General features: G+C 45.7%; 9 protein-coding genes across 15 annotated transcripts; 7 read left to right on the top strand and 2 right to left on the bottom strand.

Moving 5' to 3' along the window:
- Positions 1 to 511: 511 nt before the first annotated feature.
- Positions 512 to 7,124, top strand: LOC108013307 (mediator of RNA polymerase II transcription subunit 15). Of its 3 annotated transcripts, none has more exons than XM_036814374.3 (2): positions 512 to 696; positions 5,201 to 7,124. In XM_036814374.3, exon 2 carries the CDS (start codon positions 5,324 to 5,326, stop codon positions 6,911 to 6,913), a length of 1,590 nt encoding a protein of 529 aa, XP_036670269.3. In that variant the 5' UTR covers positions 512 to 696; positions 5,201 to 5,323; the 3' UTR covers positions 6,914 to 7,124. The 3 variants fall into 3 exon arrangements, with proteins under 3 accessions (XP_036670269.3, XP_070852058.1, XP_036670271.3); XM_070995957.1 differs by lacking the exon at positions 512 to 696 and adding an exon at positions 5,107 to 5,121; XM_036814376.3 differs by lacking the exon at positions 512 to 696 and adding an exon at positions 5,124 to 5,139.
- Positions 7,125 to 7,303: 179 nt separating this feature from the next.
- Vti1a (Vesicle transport through interaction with t-SNAREs 1a) lies at positions 7,304 to 8,706 on the top strand. The gene is made up of 2 exons (XM_017079095.4): positions 7,304 to 7,521; positions 7,580 to 8,706. Exons 1-2 carry the CDS (start codon positions 7,428 to 7,430, stop codon positions 8,176 to 8,178), a joined length of 693 nt encoding a protein of 230 aa, XP_016934584.1. The 5' UTR covers positions 7,304 to 7,427; the 3' UTR covers positions 8,179 to 8,706.
- Positions 8,249 to 9,679, bottom strand: RabX6 (RAS oncogene family member RabX6). The gene is made up of 2 exons (XM_017079096.4): positions 9,407 to 9,679; positions 8,249 to 9,243 (listed from the first exon to the last, which is right to left on the bottom strand). The coding sequence occupies exons 1-2, from the start codon at positions 9,584 to 9,586 to the stop codon at positions 8,782 to 8,784; spliced, it is 642 nt and encodes a 213-aa protein (XP_016934585.2). The 5' UTR covers positions 9,587 to 9,679; the 3' UTR covers positions 8,249 to 8,781.
- A 324-nt stretch (positions 9,680 to 10,003) lies between these two features.
- Positions 10,004 to 11,664, top strand: LOC108013304 (retinoid-inducible serine carboxypeptidase). The gene is made up of 4 exons (XM_017079094.4): positions 10,004 to 10,163; positions 10,229 to 11,014; positions 11,078 to 11,263; positions 11,321 to 11,664. Exons 1-4 carry the CDS (start codon positions 10,112 to 10,114, stop codon positions 11,614 to 11,616), a joined length of 1,320 nt encoding a protein of 439 aa, XP_016934583.2. The 5' UTR covers positions 10,004 to 10,111; the 3' UTR covers positions 11,617 to 11,664.
- Positions 11,665 to 12,449: 785 nt separating this feature from the next.
- Positions 12,450 to 14,658, top strand: hiro (highroad). The gene is made up of 4 exons (XM_017077943.4): positions 12,450 to 12,609; positions 13,212 to 14,003; positions 14,060 to 14,245; positions 14,307 to 14,658. The coding sequence occupies exons 1-4, from the start codon at positions 12,543 to 12,545 to the stop codon at positions 14,600 to 14,602; spliced, it is 1,341 nt and encodes a 446-aa protein (XP_016933432.3). The 5' UTR covers positions 12,450 to 12,542; the 3' UTR covers positions 14,603 to 14,658.
- A 417-nt stretch (positions 14,659 to 15,075) lies between these two features.
- ebd1 (earthbound 1) lies at positions 15,076 to 17,960 on the top strand. The gene is made up of 2 exons (XM_017079317.4): positions 15,076 to 15,698; positions 16,194 to 17,960. The coding sequence occupies exons 1-2, from the start codon at positions 15,582 to 15,584 to the stop codon at positions 17,793 to 17,795; spliced, it is 1,719 nt and encodes a 572-aa protein (XP_016934806.3). The 5' UTR covers positions 15,076 to 15,581; the 3' UTR covers positions 17,796 to 17,960.
- A 270-nt stretch (positions 17,961 to 18,230) lies between these two features.
- LOC118877182 (zinc finger protein 501) lies at positions 18,231 to 21,440 on the bottom strand. Of its 3 annotated transcripts, XM_070997076.1 has the most exons (3): positions 21,290 to 21,417; positions 18,903 to 20,205; positions 18,231 to 18,734 (listed from the first exon to the last, which is right to left on the bottom strand). In XM_070997076.1, the coding sequence occupies exons 2-3, from the start codon at positions 19,564 to 19,566 to the stop codon at positions 18,289 to 18,291; spliced, it is 1,110 nt and encodes a 369-aa protein (XP_070853177.1). In that variant the 5' UTR covers positions 19,567 to 20,205; positions 21,290 to 21,417; the 3' UTR covers positions 18,231 to 18,288. The 3 variants fall into 3 exon arrangements, with proteins under 3 accessions (XP_070853177.1, XP_070853176.1, XP_070853175.1); XM_070997075.1 differs by having other exon boundaries at positions 18,232 to 20,205; positions 21,300 to 21,440; XM_070997074.1 differs by having other exon boundaries at positions 18,232 to 20,205.
- LOC108012466 (uncharacterized) lies at positions 21,388 to 22,938 on the top strand. Of its 2 annotated transcripts, none has more exons than XM_017077858.4 (3): positions 21,388 to 21,530; positions 21,746 to 22,159; positions 22,218 to 22,938. In XM_017077858.4, exons 2-3 carry the CDS (start codon positions 21,746 to 21,748, stop codon positions 22,689 to 22,691), a joined length of 888 nt encoding a protein of 295 aa, XP_016933347.3. In that variant the 5' UTR covers positions 21,388 to 21,530; the 3' UTR covers positions 22,692 to 22,938. The 2 variants fall into 2 exon arrangements, with proteins under 2 accessions (XP_016933347.3, XP_016933346.3); XM_017077857.4 differs by lacking the exon at positions 21,388 to 21,530 and adding an exon at positions 21,551 to 21,686.
- Positions 22,939 to 23,200: 262 nt separating this feature from the next.
- LOC108013540 (nascent polypeptide-associated complex subunit alpha, muscle-specific form) lies at positions 23,201 to 26,986 on the top strand. 2 transcript variants are annotated; one of them, XM_017079440.4, is made up of 4 exons: positions 23,201 to 23,423; positions 23,481 to 23,595; positions 23,676 to 23,771; positions 23,832 to 26,986. In XM_017079440.4, exons 3-4 carry the CDS (start codon positions 23,740 to 23,742, stop codon positions 26,749 to 26,751), a joined length of 2,952 nt encoding a protein of 983 aa, XP_016934929.3. In that variant the 5' UTR covers positions 23,201 to 23,423; positions 23,481 to 23,595; positions 23,676 to 23,739; the 3' UTR covers positions 26,752 to 26,986. The 2 variants fall into 2 exon arrangements, with proteins under 2 accessions (XP_016934929.3, XP_016934928.3); XM_017079439.4 differs by having other exon boundaries at positions 23,202 to 23,423; positions 23,481 to 23,771.
- Positions 26,987 to 27,529: the final 543 nt, after the last annotated feature.

Raw genomic sequence — 27,529 nt, 5'->3', positions numbered from 1 at the left:
TCACAATTCTGAGACCATTTCACTAATTTTTCACTGTGAAGAACTTTTGAACCGCACTTTATAAGATGTTAGTAACACTTATTACCGGAAGGTGTAGGTACAAACCTTAGATGACAATAGACCAATTTGAATACGGTTGGCTATCAGATACTTTAATGGCTTCTTTCTATTGATAGTCTTTCTTTTAGGCGCACAAACTTTTCAATCCGATTTTCTTAATTTGAACTCTGTTGAACCTTAGCTATTTCCATAGCACCTTTGGCATCTCAGGTCGAGAGGTTCTTGGCATCGAGCCGTCCTTTCCGCCGCTTCTTCGCTTCTTCAGCCGCTGCTGCTGCGCTGCCGGCGCCTCTGCCGCATCGCTGGCAGTGCCTTAGGTTTTTGGTTTGGCATGGCTTGTTTGGGATTAAATATTTCCTATAGATGGGAAAAACGAGTCGGTCGGGGTCGTTCGTCGAGTCGTGGCTGTTGGCTGTAGCCGTAGCTGTGCGATGATGATGTCGCTAGTTTTGGTTTCGTACACTCTGTGTTGAACGTTCGTTGGCGGCGGTTCACGCATCGCGTCCGCAGCTTTTACCCTCAGTTCCCGAGTGGTTCGAAATATCGTGTATATATCTCGGCAATACTATAACTATAACCCCTAGAGGCCTGGATTTTTAGAACACGCTCTTTCGGCGTTTTTCGGTGACACTGGATGTGAGTAGAGTCCACTGTGCGGATGGGTGATGTGGTATTTACGTATGCGTGTGATTCTGTGATGTAAACAAACGGGGTCTTGAGATTCTGTCGCGTCGCTGCCGACGCCCTGTTGTTATTGTTGTGGTGTGTTTGCAATTAAAAAAGCCGCATTTGCTTGTGCGTTTGTGTTTGCTGGTGTTTGTTTGCCTTTGAAAAATCGCCGCTTTTGTTTTTATTCGAGTTCCTCAGACTGCGCGGCGTTTGGGGGCTTGTTTTGATTTTGGTTTTGCATTTGCCCGATTTTCGCCAGCTTATTTGTTTACTTGTGTGTGCTTGTGGGTGTGATAAGGGTACATTGCCCGCTGATTTGGCGCCAATTGAACGAACGTGCTCCTCGGGAATGGAGAGTCCTTGAAACGGCCAAGGACAATTCGAAATCGGAAATTGGAGTGGGCGTGTTAGTGGGTGTTTCTGATTAAATGGGGCATGACTAATAAGTAAAGCTGCTTATTGAAAGCTCCTTTATTGAACTATAGTGGTTCTGTTTATGATCAAGTGGTAACGATGTTGAATGGGATGGAAAGGTGCCTAATAATAAAGCGTTATTCCATCTGGTTTATTATTAGAAACACTGTTATTTTGGTTAAGTTATTGATTACTCATATTACTTATTTAAAATGTACATGTTACTGCAAATCAAAATCAATCTCCACCCCTCGACAATACAATCTCTTAAAATACACCGACATTGGCCATCTATATCTCACATTAATGACCTCATAGACATAAAACCGAGATACAAGCACACATAGTTGTGTGGTGTGGCCAGCATAGACATAGTCTGTTTCTTTATTCCCATGAGTATATCTTCCCCCTCAAATCTGAACAAACTCACAAACACAGTGGAAAAGACTGACTGAAATTCGAATCATGGCATGCCATGCTATATAACATCCCATCCATTTATGCGCTGCTGGTAAACCAGCCCAAAAAGGTCCGACCAAACCACCTTGAGATATAAGATAAATAAGTAAACTCATGCCAGTGCCGGAGCCCAAGAAAGACGAAAACCAATCGCAAAATTACCTGACATCGTGAACCGAACCGAGTGAAACCCAAAACTACCAGCTTAATCCCCAGTGCGGCGCAATCCGGGACGGGGGAATACTTACTTATATATATATATAGAGTATAGGTATGGTATAGGGTATGGACAAAGGGCGAGGCAGAAAGATGGTAGGTAGAACGTATAAACGAACCAAAAGTAAACGAGCCAAAAAACCGAACCGAAAACTAAACTTCCTAGGCGAACAATGGCTAGAGATACTGCGATACTGAGATACAAAAGATATGTGGCCAACAAAGGGAACCTGGGTTCGGTCTGGGACTGGAATCGGGATTGGGACTAGCACAGGGACTGAGACCCAGACCGGAGCATCATCTTGATGGCTCCGATGATAATGACGCTGCACGAAATTTCACGAAGAACCCAGGAGCTAAGGCAGCCCAGTCGACATAGGCAGCCATTAGGGTGAGTCTGTGGGAGGGGAATCGGGGAATCGGAATCGGAATCTGCAGATTGGGGCAGGAAGGTGGGAAGGCGGCGGAGGGGCAACTTGGCACGGGGAATCCCCCCGGGGGCTGACGAGGGACAACTCTCGAGGCGATTAAGATAAAGTGCCAATCGATATAAGGGAAAGAAAGGCAAGAACTGAACAGGCGAACTGAACTGAGCGAGCTGAGATGTCGAGATACTCGTACTTGGAGCTACATCCACGTCCACGTCCGCATCCGATGCTCTGTATACATTCACAGGCGCCGCCAAAATAATAGTGGCGCGAAAGGGTTATTCATTGCAACCAAAACAAAAGGGATTTTAAAAGATTTCCTATTTAAAAAAACTATTTCAAGGAATTGGTATTATTTATACAAATCATCATAAAATTCTGGTCATTAGCTGAACTGATCATATTAAAAAACTTTTTCTTTGCTTCTAAAAAGTAAAAATAATAAAGGATTTTAAGGCAGTAGGATTTTCGTCAAACTTTTAATCATATTTTTTTCAAGTTTGATCAAGTAAATCTCAAAAGTACGACATCGCTCTAGAATCTCATATCATTAGCATTACGAAATCTTGCACAATAATGGTACGCTTTATAATCCTCCACCATTCCTCTTATAGCCCTTGAACCCTCTATAAGTACACTCATAAATCTACAAAACGTACTTGTCTGGACCTTTTCAAAACCCACCACTATTCCCCTGGCCGCTGCTGTGAATATATAGCCATACTCAGAGCCTCAGAGTCTGAGCCATACCATACCCATAGCAATAGCCATAGCCATAGCTTGGGCCATAGAGAGCGACATAAAAGGAAATATAAAACCATTTATAAAGCGAGTCAGTCAGGGGAGATTTGAATTGGAATTGATGGTGTAGTGCACTCGACGGTGCCTTGGTGTGCGTGCGGATATACGGATATACACACGGACACACACACTCTCACTCCCGTCCAAGACATAGACGAAGCGCAGTCGCGTTGTCTGTGTGTGTGTCAAGGTGCGAGTATAAGATATTTTCAAGATGGAAAAGTGGAAGGGTTCCTTGGGTTCGGGCTTGGGTTCCTGTTCCTTCGGTTCGACGGAGCTTGGGTTTCTCGGGCTGCGAAACTTTGACGCCGGCAGCGCTGCTGAGAAGAAGTTTCCGGCACAAAAACTTCGCCCAAGTAGAGCGAACAGCTGCCCCAAGCAGGGAAAAGGACGGAATCTGCCAGAAAGAGCGATGGAACAGTGAGCAACCCCTAAGCTGGCCGGTAGATAAAGCCCTATTCCGTAAATCCGTGTCAACAACTTGGGAAACGGTGGGGTGGGGAAACCACCGGACGTAACCCCGAGTTATCCCCCTTGAGACTTGGCCATCCGTATCTGTAAATTTTGCATTTGCAATCCCCGAGATTCGCTTCTGTGATGAGAGCAACAATGGAAATATGTTCAGTATTAGCAAAGCTAAACGGATCCTGAGATTAGCTAGATAAAAATATCTCACTATTTTTGAAATTTCTGACATTGTTCTACCCCCATATCAACGTCTGTCAGATTAAATGCGTATCTCAGTTTCATATTTCCATCAAACGGAGAATTATTTCTCGAATTTTCTTATATACAGGCCTTTAAAAGTTTTTAGCTTAAGTTTCTTATCTAATTACTGTGAATATATATCTTTCGTAAGGTCTGGTTTTTTTCAAAATTAAAGAATACAAATCTCGTTCGGTCGACCCGATTTTAGAGTGAGAAAAAGTGAAACGGACATGCTGTTCGCATTAAGTCATCTCGATCTCTGGGGGACTGTGTTAATCCAAAGACCGGCTCTGACTCAGGTGGGTTCCGTGACTCAGCTTAGGTCTACATCTACAGATGTATCTCTCTGGGGGCGTTCGCTAAAAGGGGCGCGGCCCCAGTCGTTCGCTTTAGCCAGGCATCTCTGTCGAAATCCCCAGCAGTGTGTATCTGAGCGATATAAAATACAAGACACAAGTGGGTGTGTGGTCGTGAGAAGAGTACTCCCGATATGGGGCTCTGGAGGTATGGCTTTGGCTCTGGTTTTTTGGGGGCTGTATTGATTTCCGAAGGCGTAAGCAGCAACTATCAGCACTTTTATAGCTTTTTGTAGTGTGTGTATCTGTATCTTCATCGATATATGTTGTATCTGTATCTTCTGCCGTCGTACTCAGACTCTCTGAAGTGGTCGTGCTATTGGCAGATGCTATTTGAAGACCTCGAGGTCGAGTCTATATAAGATATTAATTCTGATCAACTTTTTTACGTTTGTGCATTTGGAATGTCGTTATTTCGATGAGTCATGTGCTCGAGTTTTCAATTCCCAAGAGATAAACACTAGCTTGTTCGTCGAATTCATAACAATTTTATAATAGTTGTCCTTCTCGAAAAGCTGATTCATTGACTCGGGGTAAATATTTGTGTTCTGAGAAATTCAGATAGATCGGTAATTTACCCATGTTAATCATTCAAATCACCAGGTATTATTTTTGCTGCTTGCAAGATTCTCTACAAGATTGTAACACTATATAATTTCAAATACAAATATCTAATTTTTCTTCAGTAATTAGAAAGCAAAACAAAAAATAAATAAAACAAATATTAAGATGAACAAGGTTTATTTTAACACAAAGCCTCTCCCCCATATACATAGGTGCAAGAAGTAATGTAAACTGCATTATAACTAAGCTTAAAAAGTTAAAAGAGCTAAAGATATTGTTCATTTTCCAAACAAAAATTCAAATGCAAACACTTGTTGCAAAGAGCGCCAAAACAATAGGGTTAAAGGTTGCCACTCCTCGTTTGCGGAACTTAGGCCTTGCCACACCTGCTCAATTCTAGCGGTACTTTGCGAAGGCGGGCGAAAACAAAACGAAGAAAGCAAATCGTAGATACTTAATTTAAAGTTTAGCCTCTAATTCCGGTTAACTAGCAGTTCATTAATGTTTTTAATCCTTTTCTTGCAGATTCCGGTGGAGTTATTTTAATTTTCCTTCCATTTCGTGGCCTGGCGAAGCGTGAGCAACGCCAGCACCCCAACATTTAAGATTCGGGGCCAACAGCATATCCATCCGCATCCGCAGGTCGAGATGCCGACCATCCGGAGGTGCTGCATCATCGGTTGTCTGTCCAACTCGCGCCAGCACCCGAGCATGCAGTTCTTCGCCTTCCCCCGCCCGGAGAATCCCTTCCACAAGCTGTGGAAGGAGGCGTGCCACGCCTCTCTGAGGCGTATTGTGCCCTTCAAGAAGCCGGTGGTGTGCGCCCTGCACTTTGACCCCAGTGTCCTGGGCGGTAGGAGGCTTCAGTCGAATGCCCTGCCCACGCTGCGCCTGGAGGTTCCCTCCAACCTGGAGGCCGTGGAGCAGCAGGCCATGGTGGAGGAGATCGAGAGGAGCCGCAAGTGCGCCTACATCAATGCAGTCGTCTACGAGTGGCTCGTGAGGGCCAATATCAATCCCCAGCTGCGGGGCAGCATTACTCACGGGATGATCAAGGACAAGGCGGAGAATGCCCGCCAGGTCATCGGGAGCACGTCCTTCATAGCGGACAATCGCTGGCTGAACCGCTTCCGGGAGACGCACCTCCAGGGCTTTGCCCAGAAACTAGCCAGCAATCAGTTGAAGCCTCTGGGATCCTCACTGTGGATTCCGGACATTGTGCAGGACCTGGCCCATCTTTTTCCGCCCGCCAGTGCCGAGAGAGTGGCCAAGCTGGAGGAGATGCCCGAGCAGTATATGAGCTATATGCAGCAGTACGGGGAATACGAGGAGGATGATGACAGTATGGATGTCAAGGAGCAGAGCTACCAGGAGCAGCAGCAGCAACAGCAACACTTTGCCCTCCAGCAGCAACATATGCAACAGCAGCAGCAGGCCCAGATGGGTCACCCTTGGCCACCATTTCCAGGACATCCCGGACATGCACCTCCACATCCCGGTTTTGCCAGCTTCAATGACTTTTATTTCGAGCGTCATCAGCAGCAAATGCAACAGCAACTCCAGCAGCAGCAGATGCAACAGCAGGCGCAGTTCCCACCCACTATGCCGCCGCAAAGGGAACCGTTCCAGCCCCAGTTGCCGCCAAATGTTCCTCCCCAGCGGGCCAGTCCCTTCCAGCCCGTTCAGTTGGCCAAGAGACCCAAAATGGAGTCACCCGATGACGATGAAGTGCAGGAGATCAACTCGTCGGTGACCTCGCCACCACTTCCTCTCGCCGAATCCACCTTGACCAGCAAGGACAGCCGAAGTTCCAGTCCCAAGGAGCAGAATAACAATAATAGCGGGGGCAGGGACAGCGCCAGCAGCAAGGAGAATGCCCCAAAGGGAGGCGGACCCAGCGGCAAGTCCACGCCAGCCCTCTCCTCTAAAGGAAAGGACTCGCCAGCTCCAGCTCAGCCTGCAGCCAAAGCCGCCTCTGCTCCCGCCTCGCCCAAGAAGATCCAGAACGGATCTAGCTCCGCTGGCAGTCAAACCAATGGCCACACATCTCCAGAACCCGAAGATAAAAAAACCTTGGCCATGATCAAGGAGTTGGATAGCTACCACCAGGCTTTGGAGTACCTAAAACCGCTGGAGGACTTTGTGCTCTTCAAGGAGAACTTCCGGGCAATCGGTCTGCTATCCCAGCTGGAATTGGTGCTCCGCAAGGGGGACAAGGCCACGCTGGTCGAGGGTTAAGGCGGTGCGGTGAGCTTTACCCCATCTCCAGGACGAGCACAAAACACAAATGTGATGAACAGTGTACATATGTATCAAGTAGTATTATTAATACCACCAAACGAGTTGTTTAGGTCTACAAAGAATCTCCACTCGCATAAAGCTGAACATACTTCATTAATTTATTAATTAATCTAAGAACATTAAAATGAAATTTTAAAAATTGCGAAAATGTTTTTTGGTTAGCATTGTGTGGGATTTTTGTATCTTGGTGGGAGTACTAAAGGATATTATTTGAATCCTTAAAGTCGGCAGTTATTTATCGATAAGGTTGGCACCCTGAGCCAAAATCAGAGTGACCAAACTGTAGAAACACAAATGGCTTAGTGCGACCAGGTCTTGTGGTGGCCAACAATCCAGAATTTCCCACACCCCTCACCAATGTTTACGTTTTACAGCGAAAAAATCAGAAAACTCAGCAAATTGTTGCTAAACAAGCACCATTAACCACTGGACAAGGCCTAAAACCGCACAAATGTCGCTGCTTGAGCAATATGAACAGCAGTATGCTTCGCTCATTGCCGAAATAACGGCCCATATTGGACGTCTGCAGCAGCAAAACAACAACAGTGAGTGGGTTGATTTTTCAGTAATCAGATACCTCTAACTTTTCACCTTTTACCCCAGGCGAACGTCATGATTTGTGTAGCAAGATCGACAGCAGTCTGCCCGAGGCCCAGGAACTGCTGGAGCAGATGGGTCTGGAAGTCAGGGAACTGAATCCTGGCCAGCGGAGCAGCTTCAACGGCAAACTGCAGGTGGCCCAGGCAGAACTAAAGCGCCTGCAGGCGGAGTATAGGACGACCAAGGACAAACAGCGCTCCCAGGCGAATGCATTCACCACACTGGACTTGGGGGACAGCTATGAGGACGTGTCTATCACCACGGATCAACGCCAGCGCCTGTTGGACAACTCAGAGAGGATTGAGAGGACGGGCAACAGGCTAACCGAGGGCTATCGAGTGGCCGTGGAGACGGAGCAGCTTGGCGCCCAGGTGCTTAATGACCTGCACCACCAAAGGGAAACGCTTCAGGGCGCCAGGGCACGTCTTCGGGAGACAAACGCCGAGCTGGGACGAGCTTCTCGCACACTGAACACCATGATGTTAAGAGCCCTGCGCGAGAAGGTCGTCCTGTACGGAGTGGGTGTCTGCTTTGTTGTTGCCGTGGGCGTCAGTCTCTATCTGACCTTCGCACCCAGTTCCACCAGCTCCGTCACATCGTAGTTTTAGCCAAGAAACCAAAAAGAAATCCCTTGATTGTAGCCCAAACTCAAAGGGTCTAGAAGCCTACCCATTCCAAATTCGTGAGTTGATTATTTATTGTTTAGCATATTTTATCTTTACGAGATATTCTGTGGAAGAAAGCTGCAGACTTACGCACTATCTATATACGATAGGATGGGGGAATACCTTCAATAGGAATCGTAGTTGAGAAAGGTAATCTGTGGCTAGCTCTGGACTTATCAAGTTATTCTATTAAGATTTCGCAGTCCCAATCGTATTAATTCTGTAATCATAGTTATTATCAACACAGATTACTTTCTCTTCTCACGACTGTTCCCCGTCCTAATTTACGTGTACAAAGTTTAAGTGGTTAATGTTTGGCGCTTGGTTAATAGTAACTAATCCTATTCTATGACTCGTGTTCGCATTCGGGACGTATTTCTCGCATAAATTCAAATTGAACATGTATCTAAAAATCATAAACATAGCCGAGAACTGTTAATAAATAAAGAAAACAGTAAAAATGCATCTCTGCAGGGGACATTGAGCCTGGCCGGGATGTGGGTGTTCCAAAGCCTAACCGAACTCAATGTTCCCCAACTGCTAGCAGCCGCAGGAGGAGGCGTCCTCCTCGTTGATCGCCGCACTGTTGCCGGCCGTGTCCACCTGGAAGCTTTTGTGCTCCAAGGCCTGCAGTTCCATCTTGGAGCGATTGGCAAGGACCAGTTGCCTGGAGATGTCGCGGAACATTTCCTCCACTCCGGCGCCATTGCGACAGGATGTCTTGTAGGTGGCACTAATCAACGAGTGGCACTGTTCGCAGAAGGCCTCAACCTCCTCGTCGCTGACCTCCGGCTCCCTGCCCTCCAGATCGCTCTTGTTGCCGCAGATGAAGATCTTGGCGTTCTCCGCGTAGGTGACAATGTCCAATAAGTGCTGCGACAGCGAGTGGAACGATGCGGCGTTGTCCAAGGCGAAGACCAGGATGGCTCCCTCGGCGAATTTGTAGTACGAGGAGGTCACAGAGGCCACGCGCTCCATGCCGCCGGTGTCCCATAGTTGGAGCTGCCAATATAAGGAATATTATAGTAGCGTTATATTAAAGATGTTAACGGGGACTCCAGGAGTAGATACTATAGTAGACCACTTAAGATGTGTCTTGACATTAAGAATTTAAGGATGTTATTCGTCAAGCCGATCAGTGCTGTTATACCACCAGAAACCCCACCTTGATCTGCTTCTCGTTCACGCTGTATTCCCGATCGATGTGGTCCAATCCCAGCGTGGATTTCCTGTCCGTATCGGTGACAAAGGTGTTGGTAGCAAATCGCCGGAACAGGGAGCTCTTGCCCACTCCGTAGTCGCCGCACAGGATCACCTTCTGTTTGGGTATGCGCATCGTGGCCATGACTAAGATTCCCCGTGATTTATCCAAATTTAATCCAATTACTTTATTATTTTGCACCAACAACAATGCGACAACAGCTGTTTCTGCAAAAACAGTGCCCGCGCAGCGTTGCCAGCCGTTTGAGCGTTATCGATGACCTATAGTTCGATGTCTCTTATCAAATTCAAATGGTCTTATCAGTTCTGATCTCATCTAGGATCTGCCTAAAATACAGCTGCCTAGGTTATTTGATATCAAACATCCTTTTGCTCTAGTATTGAAAAAAGTATTTGGTAAATTCGAGATTAAATAAAATGTTTGATTATATTTTAGTGCATAGATAAATATATTTAACTTATAAATTATCTTTAATAACATTTACCTAATCCAATATAGCTGAGTTGCGCTGCACTGAATACAGCAAAGAACAAGCACGACAGAAGTGGCTATCATTTTTGAAAAACTACTATCAGATGACCACTGCGCACTGATAATGGTTTACCCTTTAAATAGAGCCACTAGCTACATTGTCACTCCCAGTTGAAGATGTCGATTTGGCTGGTGACATTACTGGCGTTTTTCGCCGCCTTGGCGCAAGGTAGGAATCGTAAATCAAGCGCTATCTCGAAGATAATCTTTTCCTATATAAATTGGAAACCCTAGGCAAACCTGGTTATGGACCCGGGGATCAGGACTGGGGCTTCGTGGACGTGCGTCCCGGTGCCCACATGTTCTACTGGCTGTACTACACGACCGCCAATGTTTCGAGCTACACGGAAAGACCCCTAGCCATTTGGCTCCAGGGAGGTCCTGGTGCCTCCTCCACGGGATATGGAAACTTCGAGGAACTTGGACCAGTGGACCTTTATGGCGATTGGCGCAGCTGGACCTGGGTGAAGGACATGAATGTCCTGTTCATCGACAATCCCGTAGGCAGTGGCTTCAGCTACGTGGATAACACGGCGCACTTCACGGCCACCAATAAGGAGATTGCCCTCGACTTGGTGGAGCTGATGAAGGGCTTCTATAGCCTGCACCCGGAATTCGAGGAGGTGCCGCTGCACATCTTCTGCGAGAGTTACGGCGGGAAGATGGCTCCCGAATTCGCCCTGGAATTGTGGAACGCCAAGGAGCGTGGCGAGGTGAAGAGCAACCTCACTTCGGTGGCCCTGGGGGATCCTTGGACATCGCCCATAGACTCTGTGCTGGCCTGGGGACCTTTTCTTAAGGAACTGGGCATTGTGGACCACGCGGGATACAATGCCATTCAGGAGGCGGCCAACTTCACAGCTCAGTTGGTGGAGGAGGAGCGCTGGATCCAGGCCACCTACCAGTGGGGCAACACCCAGTGGGAGGTGATGAAGGCCTCCAAGGGCGTGGACTTCTACAATGTCCTAAAGGAGACGAAGGGCGGTCTCTACCAGAGGCAAAAGGCCTTGACAACCGAAGGTGATCGATCGCTTCACTTCAGTATTAAACGATCTTTGTAAACCCCTAAAATTCTTCCTGCAGAACGTATCTATCGCACCATGGTGAAGTACGATATTGATGAGGATCGCACTCAAATTCTGGAGGACCTGATGAGGGGTCCTGTATCGGAAACCCTGGGAATCCCCTCGAATGTCGTCTGGGGATCGCAGAGTGGTACCACCTTCGACATCCACAGAACCGACTTCATGAAACCAGTCATTCACATTGGTGAGAGTCTGTCGCGGAGATATGTATATTTTAACCTAACCACCTGTTAAATGTCAGTAAACGAATTGCTGGAGAAGACCCCTCTGAAGGTGGGTGTGTTTTCCGGTGGCCTGGATCTGATCTGTGCGACTCCGGGCACCGTAAACTGGATAGCCAAACTGGACTGGAGCCGCAAGGACGAGTACCTGGCTGCTCCTCGGAACGCCATCACCGTGGACCGCATTTTGGAGGGCTATCAAAAGTCGGGCGGTAACTTTACCATGTTCTGGATCAACCGAAGTGGTCACATGGCTCCGGCGGACAACTCAGCGGCCATGAGTCATGTCCTGCGAGAGTTTACCACCTTTGGGTAGAATCGTTTTTTTGAAATAAACAATTGTATATTTTATTCCTATAAAAAACAGTGTCTTACTTAGTTTACTTAAAAACATTTGGTTGCAAGTAAAATTGGTTAAAGTGACTGACTAAGCCTTATCACATTACACAACGCCACTCGCTCTTTAATTAGAAATGTCATGATTTTATACTTTATTGGTTTAAAAATAAGAATTTTAAATAATTACTTTGAAAAAATGTTAGGCATCTGTGTGTGGTTTTAGAAGATGAAAGAATGTAGGTTATACAATAAAGATATTTTCAAGCTTAACTACAGTACTTATTTTAAAAAATAATTGACTTGGTATAAATAGTAGTACTCATATATTTTTTAAAATTTCATAACTCCGATAATTGACTAACAACAAATTTTCATGTGCGCAATTTAAATTAATCGTATGTTAATTCTTTTCTCAATACCAGAATATGTCGATGATATAATTATAAACCTATCATATAACGAGGCTTCTTATGTAAGAGCTCATAAGAGGTACTTTCGTTATCTCCTAGAGATGTCACATGGGATAGACTGCAACTGAAAACGAACGAAAAACATGGGGAAAAGCCCTGGAAAATCCACTCAAGATAGCATAGTGCAATCTATGCTAAGACTTAGGGGCTCTACCTAAATATGTGACACGGAGATTTGCCAAAATTGACAAGTGTCTAACAGAGATTGACCAAAGAGCCGCGTCATCGTCCAACGAAGGGCCATAAATACTCTGCAAACACAACTCCCCCGCCCGAAGATTACGAATTCCAGGTGTGTCAGGTATGTCAGGTGCTCTGGCTACCTTACCTTCGATGTCTGGGAGCAACCTGCGATCATTCGGCGGTAGAACTGCCAAGTGTTCGGTTGGTTTTAAGCGGTGTCTCTGGGAATCGGAATTGGAATTGGTGCAACATGACTGGACGGGTTGTCATCGCTCTTTTGGCGCTGCTGGGTATTGCCAGCTTGGGTTCTGTTGACGGTGAGTAGCCCGATTTATATTCCGATCAGGGGTGCTAATCAGCGAGAAAGTGTTCCAGTACAAACGGTTTTTACGACTTGTAGAGCAGGTCAGCAAAAGAACCGCAAAACTATCTGTTACTTTTAGACAGAGTCCCCATTTCAGACCCGGAAATTTAAATGTATTATCAGAATTGTCTATGTGACTTATTAACAAATTGTCATTTATTTTCGATTTTTATGAGATGTCTGGCATTCTTTATAAGACAATATAATCATCTATCTTTAATATCCATAACAATTAATCTTATCTAAGTGGCTACTCATGCAGCCATTTAATATACTTAAAGGCTAGATTACACTCAAGTGTTCCCCAGAAATCAGGGCCTATCATCGAAGTTCATTTATGCGTGGGTAATATACAAAGTTTAAAGGCCTTTGTTTAATAGTAATTAATAACAAATTCTTAACAGGTAAAGAACCAGATTTAAAAAAGAAAGAACAATGTTAAAATGTCTAGTTCTAAATTCGATCGGAAAATTAGGGAGATCAAAAGGGAAAGAACACAAATATAGTCTACTAAGAATCTAATATTTTATATCCTTAAACTTAAAATATCTTCAGCTCGAAAGGGCTATGGATCTGGGGAGCAGGATTGGGGTTTTGTAGATGTCCGGACTGGGGCCCACATGTTCTATTGGCTGTTCTACACCACCGCCAACGTTTCCAGCTACACGGAGCGTCCTCTGGCCATTTGGCTCCAAGGAGGTCCTGGAGCCTCCTCCACGGGATACGGAAACTTTGAGGAGTTGGGTCCTCTGAAGCTCGATGGCAGCTACCGGAACTGGACTTGGGTGAAGGACATGAACGTGATGTTCATCGACAACCCCGTGGGCAGTGGCTTCAGCTACGTGGACGGATTATCCTACTACACGACCACCAACAAGCAGATTGCCCTGGATCTGGTGGAGCTGATGAAGGGCTTCTACAAGAACCACCCGGAATTCAAGACAGTGCCGTTGCACATCTTTTGCGAGAGTTATGGCGGGAAGATGGCTCCCGAGTTCGCCCTTGAGCTGGAGTACGCCATCCAGCGTGGAGAGATCGAGAGTAACTTTGTTTCGGTGGCTCTGGGGGATCCTTGGACCTCGCCTATCGATTCTGTGCTGTCGTGGGCTCCCTTCCTGCTGCAGCTGGGAATCGTGGACCAGGATGGCCACGACAAGATTGAAGCTTCGGCCCTGAAGACGAAGGACTATGTGGACCGTGAGAGGTGGACACAGGCCACTCTGCAGTGGAGCTCCACCCAGTCGGTGGTGCTGCGCGAGTCCAAGGGCGTGGACTTCTATAATGTGGAGACCCCGACCCTCGGTGAACAGTACAGTTTGATGGCCCGAGCAGCCATGACTCCAGAGGGTAGGGATCTGTAGTGTTTACCTTACCGAAAGTAACCTAACCATCTACTCCGCCAGAGCTCATGTATCGCACACTGGTGAAATTCGACGTGGACGAGGATCGGGACCAGTTGCTGGAGGATCTCATGCTCGGACCCGTCACCGAGGCCCTGGGTATCAACACCGGAGTCAAGTGGGGCGCCCAGAGCGGAACCACCTTCACCAGGCTGATGGGGGATTTCATGAAGCCTGCCGTGCATATTGGTGGGTGATCTTGGTCTTAAGTGCTACTTTTGAATTTGTAAAGTTTAGTTCTATAATTTAGTGGGTGAGCTGTTAAGCAACACCACCGTGAAAGTGGGTGTCTTTTCCGGAGGCCTTGACCTCATCTGCGCGACTCCGGGAGCCGTCAATTGGATAGCCGACATGGAATGGACCGACAAGGCATCGTACGAGGCCACTTCCCGCGTGGGAATCACCGTGGATCGAGTTTTAGAGGGTTACGAAAAGACCTATGGTAACTTCAGCATGTTCTGGGTTAATCGGGCTGGTCACATGGTCCCCGCTGATAACCCGGCTGCGATGTCGCACATCCTGCGACACTTCACCCAGTTTGGTTAATATGGCGGGTAGTAAAGACTTGATGATGAATAAATAAAGATTATTTTCGAAATATATAGGCTCTAGTTGTTTTTAAATTATTTATTTAGGTTTTTGGTTGCTAACGAAAGTAATTTATTTACACGAGTAAACCATGGTGGAAAACAATTTTTCTAACAGAAAGCTTTGATCGAAATTTTTTGGGGCCCAGGACCAGATAACTTCGGGACTTGGAATGGGTTTGCTCGTCCATCATGTTTTTAGTTTTTTGTGAATATTTATTTAACCGGTGATATTTATTTTTCTTCAAGCTTCGGGAAGAAACAATACAGCTTTGTATTAACAGATACAATAATATATTAATTCCGTTTCAAGTCAGCGTGCAGCGATCCCCAAACTCCTTTTGTAAAAAATAACGATCGGCTGCGGCGTTGCCACTTGGCTGAAGTAACAGTAAAGTTGTCGCATGCGCAGTTGCACCCTCTCAGCTCTCACACACACGTCGGCGTACGCTCTCTTTCTGGCTGACGTTGCGCATGCTACGGCAGCGGCAGAAAAAACAACGCGAGATAAAGCGGCAGCTATTTTTGTATGGGTCGTCGGAACATCGAAACGTTCACACGGACATCGGAAAATACGCGGAGCGCAGCGCACTGCCAGTTGGAAAATCACTATCAGCAAGGCAAATAAGGCACGGAGAAAGGGAGGAAATAAGCGAATTAAGCCAAAGTACACGGAAAGGTCGAAGAAAAGCCAGAAAAGCAATGACGAAATGATTTGAATTCGCTTGGCACTCGCAGTCAACGCGCATAATCGTAGCCATCGCACACACACAGGCGAACGGGCCCACACACACACACAGGCGAGAGCGAGTGCGATTGAGTAAGGGTGAAAGGGGCGGGCGGAATTGAGTGGGCGCAGCAGCAACAACAAAAAACAACAAGAACAAGACGACAACAATCGGCAATTGCCGTGCAAACTGCACGGGAAAACACAAACAATGCGGATACGCGAGAAGCGCAAGTTGCAGAGGGAGGAGAAGAGGGGGGAGAGGGAGAGGGAGAAGAAGGAGCACAAGGAGTCCTCCAAGACGCAGGACAACAACAACAAGGAGAAGGTGAGTGGCCACAGTGAAGCCCCCCTACGTGTTTCACAACTAAGATACTTTGTACTTACTAATCCGTACGACTGTAAAAGTCATGATCTTGTATTGAGCGGTTCATATTAAATAGTAACGTTTAAGGGGCTGCGTATAGTGGAAATTTCTAAAGGCGAACCCCAGTGATATCCAATTTTATTGCAATAATAATAACACTGGATATAAATAATTACATACACTTAAGAATTCCATTTTTTTTAAGTTTCTTATATATGTATCTAATATTTTTAAAAAATCATTATTAGCATAATTTTTCCTACATGTATATGTTTATCTTATAGTCATTGTAAAACGTTGAAAATAATGATATGTCTGAACTTATATTTAAGGAAGTTAAGTTTTCTTAAGTAAGCCACTTACATAAATCCATTAGAAGTTCACATCCATAGCAGTTTTTCAGTGCCTTATTTCGACTGTATTTACCCCTACAACTCCCTTTTTCTTGTTCCTTAGCACGCCGACACGGAGGGTCCCACACCAGCTCATGCGCCTGCGCCTGCTCTGCCGCCCACTTCGACCACACCACCCAGCCTGCCGGCAGCCGAGAAGGTGGCCTTCGACAACCGCATCAAGCGCAAGAATGTCCTGGCCCTCAACGAAAAGGTGGCCGCTCTGCGGGAGTACGATCGTCTGCCAGTCTACAAGCACGTGGGCCGGCTGTTCAACTGCAGTCCGGACCAGATCAAGCGGATCGTGCAGCAGCGCCAGGAGATCCTGAACGCGTGGGACCAGCGGACGCGCCGCAGCCAAGATGCCAAGACCATGGAGACGAAGACCGTGCGAGTATCGATGCTGGGCAAGGCCGTCTACGACTGGATGCGGCGCATGATGTACTACAAGGACTTTAGCATCTCCGACGGACTCATTCAGAAGATGGCCTTGCAGTTCAAGAGCTCCATGGGCCTGGCGCACTTCTTCCCGCACCAGGAGTGGTGCGACAAGTTCCGGCGCACCTACAGCATCCAGCACAGCGACACCAGGCTGCTGAAGATCGGCTACACGCAGGGCTACTCGGTGCAGATCAAGGACATCGTCAAGGACGTCATGTCCGAGTGCATGCCAGAGAGTGGGCAGCGAAGCGAGGCGCACGAGGACGACGAAGAAGTCAGCTTGGGCAGTCCGCTGAGCAGCAATCCCCGCAGCTGCGACGACGACGAGGATGACGAAGTGGATGTGGACGGTGGCGGTGTCAGCGGTAGGGAGGATGACCTGGAGGAGGAGCCCGATGTGAAACCCTCGTTGAGTGAACTCAATTTGGCCAGAGCTCTGCAGCCCTTGCCGCCTTTGGTAAGACTGCCCCTGCAGACCAACGCCCCGCCAGGCACGTCCCAAAAAGTGCTTCTGGCCACGCCCATTGTGCCGCCGCAGGCGGGTGGACAGCCCATGACCATGACCATCATACCACTGGCCACTCTGGCCCAGAGCATCACACAGATTCCCACCCCGCAGCAGCAGGACAAGGGTCCTGCGGTGCCGCCGCCCAAGCTAGAAATCAAGCAGGAAAAGGACATAAAAATGGAGCCCAAAGATCCAGAAGAGTGTTTCGAGGAGCAGTCGGAAGCGAAGCTGCTGCAGAACGAAGCCCAAGCACCAAGCGAGGAGTTCGAAACGCCAACCGCAGTGCAAATTAAAGAGGAGCCAGAGCCTGAGCTGGAAACGGAAATTGAAGAGGAGCCAGCGGATCTCGATGATGATGCGAACAATGGACGCTCTAGTGTCACCTCGCTGGCCGAGGTCCTGGCCGCCAATGTGGAGGACGAGATGGAGTACATTGAACGGATGCGACAGCGCAAGACAAGTTCTCCGGCGGCGATCGAAAAGCCGCTAAATCCTCGCAAGGGCACCAAACGCCGCCATGAATCCGGCCAGGACGACAACAACAACGGCGAGTCCGGCCAAGGAAGTAGATCATCCAGTGTCATCAGCTGCGCCGATGCCCGTAAGTACCTAAAGCTCCTCAAGGAGTTTGCTCTGGACAAGGAGGACTACCGGCTGATTGGCCTGATCACACGAGCCGGTGAAGTGATGCGCGAAATGGATGACAACGTGGCGTAGGATGAGCCGAACAGCACGAGTTGGCCGAGGAGAGACAGCTGCAGCCAAAGAGCATTAGCGATGCAAACTGGTGCATCTAGAAGATGCAGATCGGTCGGATGCAATCAATCATTAGATCTAAGGTAACTAATTTGTACGCAAACCCAATAAACGCAATCAAACTTATGTCTGCGCTTCAACGTAGTTATCGAGGCCTGAAATCCAAGTCTTTCGCGATTTATTATTTTACCAACATAGAAGGTGACTAATAGAGTATTGCTTAATGTTATTTATCTTAACCTAAATCGAAAACGGTACTTACCTCGTATTGAGCCGGAATCAAAATCTATTTTTAAACGAATTAATTTTTTAATTTGCTGTGGTATTGCGAAATAACGTTCTTTTATCTCTGATCTGTTTTATTATGTCAAGATTACAACGTCTTTCTTAGCTTAAATATTTATAGCATTAACATTAGTTAACAAGGTTAGTTTTTAAGATCGAGTGTAAGACTTTAGACAAAGTTGAATGGTCTATCTCCTGAGTGGGTTCGCAAGTGCACTGTTAGATTTGAAGATTTATAAAATGACTTTGGACATTCGGAACACTTGAAAGGCTGTTCTCCAGTGTGGGTTCGCAAGTGCACAGTTAGACTTGAGGAATGAATGTAAGACTTTGGACACTGGGAACACTTGAACAGTCGTTCTCCTGTGTGCATGAGCATGTGTGATTGAAGACTGGAATTCCTAATAAAACCCATTGGGCATTCCGAACACTTGAAAGGCCGTTCACCTGTGTGCTTACGAAAGTGAAAACTAAAATTTGAAGAATCAGCAAATGTCTTTGGACATTGGGAACACTTGAAAGGCCGTTCACCTGTGTGTATTCGCAAGTGCTTTGATAGATTTGAAGATCTTGCAAATGACTTTGGACATCGGGAACACTTGAAAGGCCGTTCTTCTGCGTGCATGAACATATGTGACTGAAGACTTGAAATGGCAGGAGGAGACTTTGGACATTGGGGACACTTGAAGGGTCTCTCTCCTGTGTGCATGAGCATGTGCGATTGAAGACTGGAACTCCTAATAAAACCCATTGGGCATGTCGAGCACTTGAACGGCCGTTCACCTGTGTGCTTTCGAAAGTGCACAGTAAAATTTGAAGAATCAGCAAAAGTTTTTGGACATTGGGAACACTTGAAAGGTCGTTCACCTGTGTGTGTTCGCAAGTGCACTGTTAGACTTGTAGATCTTGCAAATGACTTTGGACATAGGGAACACTTGAAAGGCCGTTCTCCTGTGTGCATGAGCATGTGTGATTGACGACTTGAACTGGCAGTAAATGACTTTGGACATTGGGAACACTTGTAGGGTCGCTTTCCTGTGTTTGGTAATTTTCCTTCAGACCTCTCCCTTCTCGTTTGGGAATCGGTCTGATCAATTTTGCAGTTGTTTACTTGGCTATTGTCTCCACTTAATACGTCTTCTTTGATCTTATCTTCCTTAGAACAATATAATCCTTCATTGTCGCGTTCCTCTTCCCTTAAATCATTAAAGTAACAGAAGAACTGGTAGCTCCTCTCATACGTTTCAATAATATCGAATGCATTCTGGGCATCCTGCATGCAGGTCTTGCAAATGGTTTTGGGAAGTTGATTGTCTTTTTCCAAATTATAGCTGGTGCACTGAGAAATCATATTTCCAATGGAAACGCCCGATTCGTGATGAGTATCGAATATATTGATCATGTTTTCGTAGTTTACTAGGCAAACCCGACATATAGCCGACTCCATCCTGAAATAGTCAAATTATAGGACAGCTATAAGAGATAAAAAGAACATAAAAACTTTTGGTTACTTAATATGACAATAAGCGGAGGTGTAAATAGGTAAAGAGTAATTTTGCAACTGATTTTAATAGGCGTGACGTTGACTTATATACGTATTTTACGGGTCAAATAGTAATTCTTCAGGGTTCATACCTGGGTGGTAAATGGTTTTATACATATGTGTGTAAAAGTGTCCTAAATAATATTTACCTTAAATGGTGCTTTTCCCTTTACGAAATCTTTTTATGACACGCAACCTTTTTAAGACACACGACCCGTTCAAATGTAAATACTAATCCTCTTTACGATCCAGTTAGCATGTGTCGCGTAAGATGATTATTAGTTTGAATGACCGTTCTTGAGGATACTAGCATATGCTTCCTAAGACTCCAGTTCTGCTTGAAAGGCCAGTGTGGATTTGAAGATGCCTCCCAAGGCTGGTTTTAGCTTAAAAGTGTTCCGTGTTCTATCAAGTGTCGCCTTGAAAGCTTGCAATAAGAGCACTGAAATTGGCTTATTTCTGTATACGATAGCAGGTTCTTCGAAAGATGCTCATTCCGGTAGAAAGCTTTTATCATTAAAGGCACATGGCGTCTCCCTCGATCTAGAATTAAATAATCATGACTGAGATCAGTGCGGTAAATACTCTAACGTCCTTCTTGTGGAAAAGTTATATTGCAATATTAGGTCCTTAAAGCTGGTTGACCTTCTTTCCTTCAATACTTCTTAACATCAATTTATATGTGAATTGCATGTATATGTGGGAGATCTTCTTATCAACACTACAATTACCCCTTATCATTGATGTCGCGATTTCAATTGTGTATCTGTCAAGCTACAAATTGTATGTGTGTTTCAAGATAAGTTCAAATTTGTTCTGTGCTTTGTTTCGTTGAATCTATTCTTTTACTGTAGCTATAACTATGGTTCTTTGTAACTGATATAATAGTAGATTCTTACAATGTTGACCTATGCTGTGAGTTCTCACAGCTAAGTTCACATAATCACGGCCAGAATAAAAAGTCGGCTCGCTGATTTTTTTTTTGTCAAGTGCGCATGTCTGCCCTTAGTTCAGCTTCTTCTTGTTTCGCCGGGCGGGAGGTCACTAACTAACACCCAACCACCCACCACCCCACTCACACACACACGGGGCAAAAGAGAGAAGCGCCCAAGAAATTAACGGAATAAGGAGGTCAATCATTAAATTCAATCTTATTTGAGAGATCATTTCCCCTGCCTAGCGGGTATTTTTGGAACTCTTTCGGCACTCAGGGGATAATTTCTGAAAAAGAGTTATAAATACTTTTACATTTGGCTGAATGAAGGCCGACAATCTTGATTGGGGCTCAAATGGGTAAGTGCGCATGTCTGCCCTTAGTTTAAATCGGAATATTTCTCATTGTTTTTCGCTCTCAGCGCGCTCTCTCTCTCTCTCTCGCACACACGTGCACCGAAATTGCGGGGGAGTTGGAGCTCTTTGTTTATAAATACGCCGTTACAAAGTGCAAAAAATAAGGCGAAATATTAAAGGAAATATGTGGAACAGGTAAATTATAGAACCAACTCATTTGTAGCAACCCTCAAGAACAGCAGAAATGTCTGGGGATCAAATGATTTATTGCGCATTTCCACACGCACACATGCACGCACGTCAGCCGACTAATCAATCACTCAATCGAGACACATACACACACACACCCGCTCAATGCCGCTCTACATCAAGTCAGTTCGTGATTGTCGCTCGAGGAGAACATAACGGTTAGAACGCCGGTCGGTCGCCAGGTGGTGGGAATATATATGTCCAGATCCAGAGCAGCAACAACAATCAGTGGGGTTATGTGCGGCGTTTTCCAGCACTTCAACGATTGGTCTGGCAACTCCGACAACTTGTAAACAATACCAGCTGATTGGCGAGAAACAACAAAAAAGGTAAATATTTATGTTTGCTTTTAAATGTTTTGCTATAGTGCTTAAAGCATTTTATAATTTAAATGGTTTAAGTTAAGAACTAAAAATGTGTGATTTGTGCCTGGCCTAATCACAGGTCGGCCTCAAGTTAAATGTCAAATATTTTTTAACTCAATGGTGTTTATTTGTTTATTATTTCCTAGACGAAAACGCAGACTAATAAAATATTTTTTTAGATGGCTGCTGCACTTCCAGATCGCTTTAGTGCGGGCAAAAGACAGTTCTGGCGTGAGTTTTTGGCCTTATATCAGGGAATGCCGGAGCTGTGGGACGTCCACCATGTCAACTACCGGAACAAGGAGCTGCGAAATCGGGCCTACGAGTGTCTGGAGAGGAAGCTCCGGGAGATCCAGCCGAATGCCACGCGCACCGAAGTGGGCAGGCGCATCAACATATTTCGCACCAATTACAGGCGGGAGCAGATGCGAATCCTCAAGCAGAAGGAGCTGGGACTGCACTCTGACCTCTGCAAGCCCACCCTCTGGTTCTACGACTACATGGGCTTCCTTCTGACCCAGGAGACCTTCCAGCACAGGACCAGAAAAGGTCGAGGGGGCAGACAGAAGCCGGTGTTCAGGCATGAAAAGGACGTAGGTTCAGGGTTTTGTCATGAATAGATACTAGCTTTAATATGTTAATATTCCTCAGGATAAATACAACTCGAAAAACGAAGATCTCAACACGGACAGCGTTTGTGATTGGCCTATGAAGGATGACAGCGCTGTGAACCACCCACCCGAAGCAACTGTCCCACAATCCGAAGAGGGTTCCCTGCTCAGCCCCAAAGTGGAGATATTTGAGGCAGAGGAAGGGCCCCCAATGAATGGAATCGAGCATACTGAAGTCAAGGAGGAAGAGTGTGCTGTAGATTCATTGGATACTAGAGAACCCGCCAGATCACCACAAATGGAGCCCGAAAACGAACGTGGAACTGCAAACACCGTTCTCAGCGAAGCCTCCGAAGTGCTGGCCAGATCCTGGGCCATACAGTACGAGGAAATGGAGCCCACGCAACGCATCCTGGCCAGAAAGGCCATCGCGGACATCCTGTTCGAAGGATGCATGGGTAACTTGCGAATAAACCGCGGCGATCTGCGGAGCACCGTGGGAAATAATCTCTAATCTTTGATTCACTAGTGTTGAGTGTACTCCTGCATTTGTTACATTGCGATTAATGGGTAAAATGAAGTCGAGTACTAAAAACCCAGACTTAATCGTATAGTTATTTCGACTACCATTTGCCACCAAACCACTCAGGCCATAATTACTATTTTAAAATAATTGAGATACACGGCAATTGAAGAATATGGAAGTGTGAGAATTAATGGATTTTGCAATGCGAAATAAAAACAACTATAATTTTTCCAAAGACATTGTGTCTTCATTTAAAGTTCCCGCGCAAAAGCCACAGTGTTGGATATCGATACCATGAAGCCATAGAAATAAGAGATGGGGTTGATATATATCGTGACACGATTCTGCACCATGGTAACCATTTATTTTGAATTCATTTTGCTATGCGCTCGTTTTATCATCCCCAGAAGCCATAGTATCTGTGTTTTTCTCTTTATTCGCTTTTTATAATTTATGTTTACTGTTTCTGAGAATTGGGACTGTTCTTCTAAGGCGGCGTTTACCTGAAATGTCTTCGGGCGCCAGCCGTGCCTAAAAAATAGTCACGCACACATCTCTTTAGTGCAATTGTTTTGATATCTGTTTGGGAAGGATAAAAAGGGAGTGTTTCGTCTCTACCTGGAATTCATAGCGTGCTGCACCTGCGCAGGTCCTTGGCTTCATTCGCGCCTTGGACTTAGAGGACTAAGCATCATTAGTAGGGAACTGATGCAATTTCTAGTAAGTAATTTGTTTCAGTTTTGCTGGTCGCAGAAAACTTATGGTTTTATATTACAGGCTCGGATTTACATATAAAGGGAAAACCAGGTGTTCCAACCCACCTTTTGAAATCAGTCTTCAGTCTCACAGGGATCCTCAAGCTCCAAGGACTTTACAGGATCCCGCGATATATGTAAATACCTAGACTATTTGATTTCATCGCTAAACTGGGATTTATATGCATAACTAACAATCGCTTATCAATAATTGAAGTGTCTGCGATGCATTCGTATTAAACTGCACACTTCCGCCTTTACGAACCTCTCGATAACGATTTATGATGCAAAAGTGCAGCGAACTGGGAACTATGTGAGTAGTAATGACTTTGCTATAAATCTCTATAGTACGAATAATCAATCGCAAATGCAGGGCCTGGCAGCACTTCGTTCGCTTTGGTCAGAACAACCTGAAGGTGAAGAAGGGCCCAGACGGTCACTACTTGGAGAGCAGATGCCGCGAGGAGCTGCAGAAGTCGCTACCTGCAGAGTCGTTCGAGGAACTTATGGCCTGGGTGGCGAAGTGGTTGAAACGTCTGGACGAGAAGAACGCTATGGTGCGCCCGCAAGAGTTATCACCACAGGACACTCGAGATAAGGTTTCCGATAAGGATCTGCCTGCGGAGAAGGAAGGCAACAAGAAAACACCCGCTGATCCTGCAGTTGTGGACCTTTGCAGCGATGGAGAAGATGTGGAGTCCGTCGGTCTCTTTCCTGATAAGGAAACCTTGGACTCCGAATCGGTCATTTCCAGTTCCTCATTGGTAATCCTAGACGACGAGCTGGGTGAGATGAACTTGAAGGACTATGCGGATCACGTCGATGGAAAACTGGATGAGGCCTCTTTGAGAAAGCGGAATCGCAGGGAGGAGCCCAATACACCTTCTAAGGCCAAAAAGCAGACCTCGATGAAGGCGTTCCTCACTCCCAACGGGAAGAAGATCGAAAAGAGTCCGCCTCCTTCCTTTCGACGTTCTTTGAAAACTTATGTCAAAAGACCAAAGATACCTGCCAGTGGAGAGGCAATGGATTTGGCAGACACCAATGAAAAGCGAAGCTCTCTGATACTTCGCGAACTAAACGTCGAAGGCGGAAACAACTTGAATAGCTCCTCTAAGGAAGAATCAATACCCGAAGTAATAACTATCACGGATGATAATTCGAGCCAAGAAGATTCGGCGAACAAAGAAGCAAAACGTGATCTCCTAAATGAAAAAGCTAAACCAAAGATTCTGGCACATTACGATGCGAATGAAAAACCCCCCAGAGATGAAGACCCAAACCAAAATGCCATCAAAAATGAGAAACTAAAGCCCAATGACTTAATTGTCAAAGAAACCCCACCCTGTGATTCCTATATATCCAAAGAAATTAAATCAAAATCAGAATCTGATGTTTCAAAAGAGGCAATAAAGTGCGAAACAGAAGTGCCTTTGGACACAAGTGGAGAGGCCAAAGAAAATAGTGAGCCAGGTACAAATAAGGAAGGGCCAAACCCTACTATTACGAAGGACGACTCCCTTAAAAATGAAGTCATGCCCGTACTGACGGGCTTGCTATCAGCTGATACCCAGGCACATCAAGAACTAACTCACGATTCCAGTATAGATCCAGAAGAACAACCCGATCCGCTGTTAAATCAAAGGGCAGAACCTAATACCATACGGATTCGCAGTGATCTCGTTTCCTGTCCAATGGATACCATTCGGGTTCGCACCGATCTGTTGCAGGAGCACGTGGATCGGGTACAACCAGAGGACACTCTCAATCAGTTACGGGGTCATGTTGACCGGATCACACCAGCTCAACGTTCTAATCCGCCGGGAGCAGCTGAAAAGCGAAGATTGCCGCCAGAAACACCTGGAAATCAATGTGATTCGACATCGACGAGCTTACACGGACAGCCGAAAAGGCCAGCCCTGGATAACTATAATCCTGCACCAGTAAGCACCTCCAGATATCCCCATCCACAGAAAATTGCGTTGCCTGCACCACCGGTTAATACCTCCAGATACCGGCTAATTGCGCCTGCGCCAGCGATTGCTTCATCAGTTGTCAGTGGGAGATATCCACCAGGAGCCACTGGAGCCACAAGCAGCAGCTTCAGTTATCTGTCTCCAGTTTTCCCTTCCAGTTATCAACCAGAGATTCCGTCTGAGCCCCACACCATAAGCAGTTACCAATCAAATGGGATTAACATGCGAGTTTACAGCGCGGAAAAACCAGCACCCCTCGCTGTGAATGCTCCAGCTAATAACAACACCAGTTATCCAGTGGCTCAGGGGTCCAGTACCAACTCTAGCTACCCACAGGAAATCCCCGTGTCTGCTGGAAATATTCCCAACAAAAGTTATCCATCATTTATGCCAGTGGCTCCTGGATCAGCTAACTCAGTATGGTACCCGCCACCGAGATATCCGTCATCCAATCCTGTTGAATCTCCACCAGCAACCACGAGTAATCAAACATTTCACCCAGCTGCTGCGACCACTTCCTCCTGTTATCGAGGAAATAACACTGTATCTCATACAATGCCAACAGCATCAGTTTATATTCCAGTAATATCAGTGGCTCCAGGATCAGTGGCTTCATCCAGATATCCTTCATCTAATCCTGTGGCTCCTGCACCTGCTGTCTCTTCGAGCTATCAACCGGTAATGTCAGCGGCTCCAGGACCAGTGCCGACATCCAGATATCCTTCACAAAATCCTGTGGCTCCTGCACCAGTTGTAGCTTCAAGCTATCAACCAGTAAAGTCAGCGGCTCCAGGATCAGTGCCGACATCCAGATATCCTCCACATAATCCTATGGCTCCTGCAGCAATTGTCTCTTCAAATTATCGACCAGTAATGTCAGCGGCTCCAGGATCATCCAGATATCCTCCACCTAATCCAGTGGCTCCTGCTGCAGTTGTCTCTTCAAGTTATCAACCAATAAAGTCAGTGGCTTCGGGATCAGTGGCTCCATCCAGATATCCTCCCCCTTGTCAAGTGCCTCCTGCAGCAGTTGTCACTTCCATACATCAAACAATTAAACCTGTGGCTCCTGCACCAGTAGCATCCTCCAGCTATCAACCAAGTAATCCTGTGGCTCCTGCTCCTCCTCATACATCCAATAATCAACTTACAGGAGGCACCACCAGTTTGTCCAACATCATGGGCATGCTAGCCCAGGTGGAGTTCTTTGCCTATGGTCAAAAGAACCAAGAGGCTTTCCATCTCGTCAACCAACTGCGCCTGAGCCTCCAGAAAGGAGCGGCAAATAATTGCCACGCCCCTAAGCGAAATGCTTAGATTTTACCATTACATCATTATTGCTTAAAAGAGTATAATTTTAGAAAACTTACTCGTTACTTTCCTAGTTTATAGAATTTGTTAAACATGCCATTGTATTTTGATAGGCTATATCAAATAAAAAAAATAGTTTTACGACAAGTTTTTGTTGTTGTTTAACATTTTCTGACATCATTACATTGAAGAATTGTACCACAGAACTTTGAAAAATAAAACAATTACCAACAAAATCAAATATGGTTATATTTTGCTATTACGTGTCTGGACTTGTTAAAATCTGTACGATAACAATAAAAAGTCGTATTTTCAATATTTGATGAAAGTTTCATCAATAAACTAAGTACTGTACAAAAGTAACAAAAATTGTTCCAATTGTAATGGATTTCAAAATCTCAAAAGATAAATCTGGGGGCCTTATTCGCACTCTCTTTGAATTGCCTTCAGACTTGGGGCTTGCAAATGATTTACCCATCTGTTGTTGATATTTCTGCACCTGTGGCACTTTAAGTTTAGCAGATGAGCTGCCCACCTGCCTGCCCATCTACAGCTGCAGTAGAAGTACTAGGTCTAATGACTAATAAACCAATTAAACGAACTATTAACAATTAAATTACAACTGAAATCAATCTGGTTTATGATCTGTGTTTTATATTTAGTTTGTCCTTAAGCTTACCATGAAATAATTGCGGAAATTATTCTTGGGATGATCATTTTTATAAGTACCAATGAAAGGAAGTAAATTTACAGGAAACAAAATTAATATATTCGTTATCTAACC

This window comes from Drosophila suzukii, chromosome 3, assembly GCF_043229965.1.
Source record: "Drosophila suzukii chromosome 3, CBGP_Dsuzu_IsoJpt1.0, whole genome shotgun sequence".
Taxonomy (NCBI): Eukaryota; Metazoa; Arthropoda; class Insecta; order Diptera; family Drosophilidae; genus Drosophila; species Drosophila suzukii.
The sequence above is the reverse complement of the archived record's forward strand: the minus strand, read 5'-3'. Positions and strand labels throughout refer to the sequence as shown.